Source organism: Teleopsis dalmanni, chromosome X (assembly GCF_002237135.1).
Source record: "Teleopsis dalmanni isolate 2A chromosome X, ASM223713v2, whole genome shotgun sequence".
Lineage (NCBI taxonomy): Eukaryota > Metazoa > Arthropoda > Insecta > Diptera > Diopsidae > Teleopsis > Teleopsis dalmanni.
In genome coordinates, this window is record NC_051848.1 from 58,695,850 (window position 1) to 58,705,512 (window position 9,663).

At 30.0% G+C, this 9,663-nt stretch overlaps 2 protein-coding genes across 2 annotated transcripts; one reads left to right on the forward strand and one right to left on the reverse strand.

Annotated features, from left to right (window-relative positions):
* Window positions 1-3,588: 3,588 nt before the first annotated feature.
* On the forward strand, window positions 3,589-4,541 carry LOC119689132 (probable prefoldin subunit 5). The gene is made up of 3 exons (XM_038103882.1): window positions 3,589-3,785; window positions 3,856-4,065; window positions 4,338-4,541. The coding sequence occupies exons 1-3, from the start codon at window positions 3,690-3,692 to the stop codon at window positions 4,494-4,496; spliced, it is 465 nt and encodes a 154-aa protein (XP_037959810.1). The 5' UTR covers window positions 3,589-3,689; the 3' UTR covers window positions 4,497-4,541.
* Window positions 4,542-7,784: 3,243 nt separating this feature from the next.
* Window positions 7,785-8,430, reverse strand: LOC119689134 (neo-calmodulin-like). The gene has a single exon (XM_038103884.1). It carries the CDS (start codon window positions 8,369-8,371, stop codon window positions 7,919-7,921), a length of 453 nt encoding a protein of 150 aa, XP_037959812.1. The 5' UTR covers window positions 8,372-8,430; the 3' UTR covers window positions 7,785-7,918.
* Window positions 8,431-9,663: the final 1,233 nt, after the last annotated feature.

Here is a 9,663-nt window from a genome sequence, read left to right on the forward strand (position 1 = left end):
ATCCATCACTTTAAGTGTCACTGTGACAAAAAGTAACTCAAGCAAAAACGTTTATACGTGTGACGTACATATTTGCTATTAGAAAGTAAAATGAAAAAAAAAAATTTACAAAATGTTTGTGAAGCATTTAAGAAAAAAAGTTTCCACTTTTACCCACAAACACATAAACCAGGCGACCTTTAAAAGGAGCTCACCCAGTCGTGTGCCACACATTCGATTGTGCTACATAAAGCCTGTGAGCGCTAATGTGAAATCTTTTTACACTCGTTACACATCTTAGAATTATAACAAAATCGTACACAAAATCGTATATTTCGCTTTCTCCGCATCATACAGCATCCGCCTCGTATTGAGATATTGAATTATGTGTAAGCGAGTTTGTGTATTGGAAGCTTGAAGCCTCAGTGTTGGGCGTCATCCTTAAGAACACAATGTACTCCTTATAATTGCACTCGTATGTTGTGCACTGTTTAGCATAAAACTCAATCAAGTAAAGCACATGTACTTCACTTCAATGCTCCGCTCCACTCCGCTCCGCTCCGGCATTGCTGTTGCTCCTGGTGTTTACGTTGTTGTTTGGTTGTTGCTGTTATAGATTTTGCTGCCCTCACTGGCAAATGTTACAGTACGGGAGTGTCGTTTCTGGTACGTGTGCAACATTGTCCCTTAAGGCATGTCAGTGTTAATGCTATCTTTGACATCCTTACTTAAACAAGTTTTGGGAATTCCCTTCATTATGCTATTTTGTTAAGAAAATTAAAAAAAAAACAAAAAAAAGAAAAATAAATGACAATAACAATCCTGGCTTTGTATTGGTTATGTATATTTACATTTGCAAATGTGTTGGAATTTATTCCTCTGTAAGCATGAAGTAGAACTTTTATTGCAAACAGCATCTCATTCAATAAAAGCTGAAAGGAGTCAAAGAATTCAATGCAACTTCGAGCGATAAGGTTATAGTTTCGTAAAATAAACACCATGTCTTATGTTAATATTATTTGTGAATATCTTCATAATATTTGCACATTTTGAAGTTACGCACACCCCATCTGACACATAATCGTATAATCGTTTGCTTAGTTCGACTAAGAAGAAACTTAATCCATAAATACGGGGCGTTTAATTGTGGATTAGGGAATACAAAATAAATGTTTTCCATTTACCCCTGATTATTATTATTATTTTATTTTTATTATTATTATTATCGTAACAAGAATAATAAATAATAAATAAACTGTAAAACGGTAAAGTTAAGTAAATGCACTTCTGAAATGCTATGCACTATTTAGTCATAGATACTGGCTAATAAAGTGCACATTGTCCCCAGCGAGAACGTGGTTAAAATATTACCATGGTAATACATGTCCATCGTAAGAGACGACTAAAATCCAGTAAGCCTCACCAAAACTGCTCAAAGTACCAACTGGAAATATCACTTGCTGTTGCTACGGTTGTCGGAGCCCACAGCTTTAGCTGTGCTGACCAATACAGTTTGGCCCCTTTAATAGGAGCATCGGGATGACTGTGGCTAAAACTCAAATATACGCGAGTAACAATGACTATATTCATTCATTTTCATTCGATGTGAAGTCACTTTCTTCAAGGTGAGGTGTTAGATGGTTCTCGTTCCTTCCTAAGGAGAAATTAAATTTAAACGTATCGCTTCAACTGGTAGCTAAATCTGGACTTTTGGAATTCATATAATTGCACTACAAAGAGAATCGTTAACTACTGCAAAACTATTGACTCTAGTTTTATCATGTTTTTGTCATTAATTTAAGCCAACTAGAATTGTTATACAACACGTCAACATTTGTTACTAACTACTGAAAGGTAATGGCTGTCCAAATAATACTTTGAAGACCGCATTGAAAAATCTTATTTCTCACATAGACACCGGCATTTTATTATTGTTAATTACGTCAATTTTGTTTGATTTAAAATAAATCGTTTTAAAATAAGGCTATGTCAAAATAACTAAGGCCGCTATATGCAGTGTTGAGGGAGAGGCGAATGGACTACTGTACATAATTCCAATAAAATAGAATTTAAATCATACCCACCGTAAAACATCATACCCATGTAAAACATTTCATTTGTATAGAATTTTCTTCAAATTTTTGACTGTCAGCTCACTTAAATGGAAATGTGTTAAAAAAAGTGTTAAAACTAGTCCTAAATATTTTAATTCGCTATGAAAAAGATATGTCAAGTCTCATCCAAACTAAAGAATATAAAGAAAAGAAAGTGAGAGTTATTTGAAAAATTGTGTAAAAAATAAAATTTTGTGTAATGAGGTGAAAATATCACACAGTACAAAAACAAAAATTTTAAAGCTGCACAATGCCGCATAATCATTTTCTCCACCGGGTCTTACTATTTGGCTCCACCGGTTCCAACTCACCACGATAATACATATATGTAATAACATATTAGAAATAAAGATGTGTGCCTAATTGGTGAATACAATAAGCTATCAATTAATTTAATAATTAATTTATTTATTGCTTCGAAATTAGTATATAAAACTAATTAGAATATTACTTTTTCCATAATATAATATTAATTATGAAAATGGAGAAATCCTGACCCATACTTAATATTTTTAATTATAACGGTTGTGTGTTGTTATTGGATAAATTTCGTATCTGTAAAAAATTATATATGTGTTTTAAAAATATATTTAAAATATTTATATAAAAATATATAATTTGCGATTTTGTTTTTGTGTTTTTTCATCAAATCATACAGACGAATGGACTTGGGCTTGTAATTGTATTCGACTTTTTAAAATTCTTGCTTGGTTTCTTAGGAATTTTATGTAATGGTTGTTTTATGGTTATTATTATAGAAACGAGTAGGAAACCCTGTTAGAAATTACTGGCTCCATAAACGGGACATGTATTTGCAACAATTATTTAATAAAAATAAAAAGCGCTCAAGTTTTGCTCAATTTGCAATATAGAATCTCTTCTAGCCTTTTTCATTAGAATAAGAATTTACTTTATTTTAAAATTTTTTAATCAAGATAATAAAGTTTCGAATTTTAAATATAAACAATTATGCTTTAAACCTTTATAAGAAACACAAAAGGGTTTATACTCTTTAAGTAATTTTTTGCTTCAATTTAACAAAAATTTTTAATTTAATAATTTATAAAATTTATTTATAATTCATTCTTAATAAATTAGTTCCTTATTATTTTTTGTATCATATTGTATCATAAATTAAAATAAAACTGATATAAATAATTATGCCTAAATATACTCATGAAATGAAATGAAATTAATATATGCAATAAATTTTCCAACAACAATAATTTATACTACGTTTTCTAATTAGAAAAAATAGCAACAAACTAATGTGTAACCTCATATGTTGTAAATTTTTAAGTTATAAGCCACACCCATTTTAATATTTGACAATTCTGGTATGGTGAATAAAAAAGAGTAATTTTTTCGCGATATTACACAAAGAGGCGCAATTGTTCAAAATTTCCTCAGTTTCTTTTCTTCATCTGCTCTGATCCAAATATTAATCACAAATTAATTTAAAGAAAAGGTGGCAACACTTCAATCATATGTCAAATAATTTTCATTGCATTGCAGCTTTTACCGACTTGACATTGAATATTTAGCATTTGAAGTGATAGATTCTGTTCTGTAGTTTCTGGGGTCAAAAGTTAAACAATGGCATCGACTAGTGAAGATGAAGCACTCGTCCAAGTGGACTTAACAACATGGAGTCTGGACCAGTTGTTTGGAATGAAGCATACAGTTGAACAAGTGCGTGTATTATGCACTTCAAATGTCATTTTGATATTTTAACGTTTTTATTTTACTATTATTTTTATAGGAGTGTGCTGTTCTAAAAGAGTCGCAACAGGCTCTTCAAGATTGCAAGGAAAAGTTTGTTGCATCTAAGGAAGCGTTAGATGCAATCCAACCCAATTGGGAAAACCGTGAAGTCTTAGTTCCGCTTACAAGTAGCCTTTACGTGAACGGACGCATTAAGGATCCAAACAATGTCCTATTAAATATTGGTGCTGGATATTATATTGAAAAGGTAATTAAACTTCACATTGGTCTTAATAGTTTTTACCGTACAGTGAGAGACAATGTTGCCTTCAGCTAAATTTATATCAGTTTCTACCATTTATTCATTTATTCATTTAAATTAGCGAAAATAAAACAGATATGTTTAATTTTGCACATTAATTTATAGATAAATGGTCAGTGAGTGCAATAGTTTTAACCTTAATTTTGTATTAACTTTTGTTAATATAACAATTTATTTAAATGTAAAATATTTTAAATGTAAATATTTTTACATTTTAGAACTTAAATGAGTCCAAGGAGTATTTGGAGAAACGAATCGCATACGTTCAAGAACAAATAGAGAAAGTGGAGAAGGTGCGACTACACAAGGTTATGTTTATTGATGCCATCGTTGGGGTTTTAGAAATGAAAAAGAAAGCAGCTTCAAATCAGTCGTAAAAAGAACAATATATATCTTACTTTAATATCTACTATTTCGCATTAAATGCCTGAATTATTTAAAGAACTTTATTAAACTTAAAAAAATTAATTAATATTCTTGATACAACCTTGCTGCGTAATATTATATGTAATTTTCCATAAAATTTATTAGTTATAATATACAAGAGTAACCTGATTCCACAAATAGTAGTAAATAATAAATTAGTGAACATATTAAAGAAATATTTGTATAATGTTAAAAGCTCTAAGAGGAAGATTATCATTTTCTAACTCACTATTGGTATTAGGTGCGAAATTCTTATGAATGTCACCTTCACGATACGTTATTTCTACGATAGCGATGGGACTGATACCTTTCTGTCAAGCAATTGAAACGTTATTATTGTGATGGCTCTTTTGTGGTTAATAACAACTTTTGTGGTTGTGGTTAAGAAAAATCTACATTGCGATCCAACATTTATGTTATCATCACAGTTTAGTAATGTATGACTATTCTAAAATAATTTTTGAATAGGATCAAAAATTCCATATTAAAAAATGATTGAGCTTTAATTGAAGTCGATTGATAGTAGTGCATATCAAAATATCTAGAACACTTCTAAAACTATGTTAATAGAATTTGATCGCTGCGACGAGGCTGTTTGTGAGTCATCACTTTGATTTAAGGACTACTGATTAGTGATGAAACTGAGAACTAGCGTCTTTGGACGTAAACTGTGTATAACATAACACAGTTTTATTAGTTTTTGGTGCGGGTTTTATAAAATTATTTGTGTATTCATGGTATATCACGTGTATATCATGGATAACGAGTATCAATTCGAAATATTAGTTTGCCTCTCCATAGAAATAGTAACGAAATATCTGTTAAAATAACGATTTCAGATATAACATAAATGTTATCAGCTTCTTTATGATTTGTTACTTAATTTGAAATAAAACACTCTACAAACTAATATCAAAATGTTTATTAATTATATTGAATTTATTATTATTGCAGTTAATACTCTATAGATGGCACTTTTTTCACATTTCATTTACTTGAACTTTTATTATATTACAGATTACAATGTATTTAAATAAAGGTCCCTAAAGCTCCAAATCGGTTTTTTATATCTACTTAAACAGGCTGTTGATATCGTATATTAATAATTCATATTCATCTTTAAGTAACTGTATAGTACATTTATATAGTATTTATGATTGCTTCCATGAAAATAATGGTATCTACAAAGCACTTTCTTGCTTTATACATAGCTTTCAGAATATACTTTTGAAATATTTTTTAGGTGAATATATTTAATATAATGAATTGAACAGATAAGATCTCTTATTAATGTATTAATTTTTATTATTTACTTGTTAATGGTTGATTTCTTTAATTGTTAGAAAACTTAATTATTCCGAACTTGTCTGTTCCCATTTGTCGGTCGAGTGTTAGGAAGCTTCGTTGCTTGTAACAGATAATCCTTTAGTTTTTTGACATCCTATTGAAGCCCAAAAAAATCAAAATTTAATATAATGAAATAAAATAAAAGATTTTAATTTTAATTAAAATTAAAGGACAATATACACATTTTACTCTTAGTACTAACTATACAATATAACTGATATATACATATACATTCAATAGCGTATATAACATATGAATTGGAAATATTTGTATTTACTTTAAGCATGGCTTCAAAGCCACCAAATGCCAATAAAATTTAATATGTATTGTTTAAATTTTAGATTTGAAGTTTAAATACATATTAAGTGTTATGGTGTGTAGAACTACACATTCTGTGATGTGATTAAAAAATATTTTTTTTCCCGTATTTTTCTATGGGGCTAATGGAAGCTAATGGAAGTGGCATGTATTAATTCCAGTTTTTAATAATTTTTTTTCATAAATAGTTTTTGAAAAAAATTTTCTTTTTGAAATCCTGTTGTAAGTCGTAAATTTTTTAGTATCTTTGGTATGCTAACGTAGTGCATGGCATTATCCAAAGTACTTCAAGCGCATGCGATTTATTTGCAGTGAACGAATGTCAGTTAATTTTAATTTAAATTTCTTTCCTTCAGTATTATTTGCCAATTTTTATTGATTAAGTTTGAAAGTTGAATTTTTATTTTTGTTTTTCCATTTTGCATATTATTTTCCTTTATTTACTTCAACCTTAAGACTCTTACTGCTTTACGGGATAACTGAGTATACTTAAGAGCCCATTTAAAATTCATGAATTATTGATACTGATTTCGATTTCTGCTGTGAATTTAAATGGACGATTTCGATTGGGAAGCAAGGCAAGTCAATGTATTGCTGGTATTCTTTCGAAGTGAATGCAGTTATCTTGGATAATTTTAACGCGAATATTATAATACTTTCTGGAAAATGAATTTAAATCAAACATTTTTTTATAATTTTTCTTTAAATGTTTCAATTAAAATTCAATAAATTTATGAGTATATTTAACATAAGGGAAATGCTATAAATAAATGAAGGATTTTATATTGCAAAAATATAAATTAATTTTATCCTGTATGTTAATCAAGACTGTATAAAGATAGTTCTGAGTATCAAGAATTTCGTGTAATGATAATAAATTGAAAAAAATTTATTATTATTGAAGATTTGCACTCTTTAGCTTAAAGCAACCACTCTCAATTCATTTATATAAAGTAAAGAACTTATTGGCAGTTTTATGTAGTATTGAAATAAATAAAATATGCAATAATCATCTTTTATATACATGATTAACCCATATCCGCCCAACGTTCGATTAATCGAACAGCAAATTTTACCACTCTCCATGGATTTTTTTTTATATTCGAAAAAGTTTAAGAGTTTATATATATATAATTACTTTGGCTGTATGAAGCTTTAGCTTTACAAAAATATTTGTGACCTCACTCTACACCACCCACCCTCTTACTTAGTAAGCTTTAAAAAACACATTACTTTTGGTCTACTTTTAAAAATTATGAAAAAGATATAAAAAAAATAATTAGACAGAGTTTTATTGCCAACAAGTCAAACTTCATAAAACACTTTTAGATTTTTTATCAAGTTTTTCCTTCAGCCTACACAGATGTGTAAAGTTGAGTATTCGATTATTCGAACACCACCTTTCTCCAAAACAAAAAATTGTAAAAAAATTTGGACTTCAGATTCGTGATTTTTTGGCCCAAATATACCCAATATATAAAATTTTGATCAAAAATTCCAAAAAAAAAGTCCTTGGACGGATATGGGTTAAACACTAAAACCATTACAATAAAATAATCAACACAATGTTTTTCATTTACTTTATAAATTTTTATTTGTTTTGTGTTGAGGCAGTTTCTTTATCTTTTCTATGATTATTTGACATGAAATCCAGAAATATGTGGTGATATTCGTTTTAGGAGAAACATTTTCAGGCTAGAGTGTTACATTACATGGTCATCATTACTATAAATTCTTGATAATTGATTTGTCCGTCACCATCTATATCGACTTCGCGTATAATATCGTCGACCTCATCATCTGTTAACGCTTCACCCAATTGCGTCAATATGTACCTCAACTCATCTGCTGTTATGAAACCATTTTCATCTCTATCAAAAACAGAAAAAGCTTCACGGAAATCTCGCTCAGTAGTTTCACCATCCATCGTTTTTAGCATTAAGTCAACAAATTCTTCAAATTCAATCATACCATTTCCATTTGTATCAATGAGCGACACCATTTCTCGGACCTCCGCCTCCGTTGGAGTCTGCCCTAATGAACGCAACAAAGTTCCTACTTCAGTAGTTGTGATTGCGCCATCGCCGTCGGCATCGAATAGAGCAAACGCTTCCCTACATTCAGCCAATTTATTTTCTGTTAAATTTGTTCGTTCCGCCATTTTCCTCAACACAAAAACAGCCTAAAACAAAGATTATAAAAAAATATATGAAGTACGAGAGTTTGTAAAAATATTTTGTTTTCTAAATTTTTTTATACATTGTATATTACATATTTAAAATTATCAAAGCCTGTTTTTCAAATCAAATTTATCGCAAGGTATTTATCATTATTTTTATTATAGAGTGATTATTTCAATTAAATACCTATAACTCAGGTGGTCCATTTTACTAACCCCAGTTGCTTTGACCGATTGCTAAGATTTTAATGAATGTGAGCACATTTGATGCTTTTATTATGCTTCATTTGTTGTAAGTGGCAGGAAGTCTATTCCCAAGATGGATAGTTCTGTTACTCATGTCTATTGCATTTACAGAATGTGTTGAGACATATCAACATTCAATTTTCAAAACATCAAATTCTGTGAATACTCAGTCTGCAGTGCCGCGTAATACAGTGTCAGGATATCAAAAAGTATTTTGATAATCTATTTACTTAATACAGCTTTTAAAAAACATTAAGAAAAAAATAAGAATAAGAGAAAGATAGATGTCGCGATTTAAATTTGGTCAAGGTGACGAGGTCCGGAACATTAAGCAGATGTTTTGTCAATGTTTACTTGTTCTACATTTAGTTTGAATGTTCGTTCAACGTTAGTAATGACCTCAACGCTCACCTTGCAAATATAGATTTGGAAAATCAAAGTCAACTATTCAAAAATTTTGAAAATTGTCAAAATTGTCTGATATATATCTTCGTATTGAAGGCTCTGCTAATAACCTTACCGAGTCTGCATTAACTACAAGCGTAAGTTCGATGGCGGATATTTTTGGCACTGCATTAATTACAAGTCTTCTAACATCGACCGTATGGATGACTTTTTTTAACGCTAGCGCATAGATATTTTACCAAGCATCATAATTTCCTCTTAATACTATTTATGCAGCTCAATTTCTCTTTGTTCTATTTAATAATGTTTTCTAAATGACTGTCCCTTTGTCCGGACGATATTGTACACGTCTCTTCTGTAATCCTGCTCTACAACCAATCTAAAATCGTGGTTACAATAACTCCTTGCAGAGAGTTTACTCTAAGCGAGTAAACTCTCATTTAGCGATTTTTACTATGGAAAATTCTTGTTGTACGCGATTTTTTGACCAAACACGGCACCACTGTCACCACTCGTTCACCATATTCGTCAGATCTGGCGCCGTGCGACTTTTTCCTGTTCCCGAAACTCAAATTGCCCCTTCGTGGTAAGCGTTTTGAGTCGATTGAATCGATAAAAGAAAA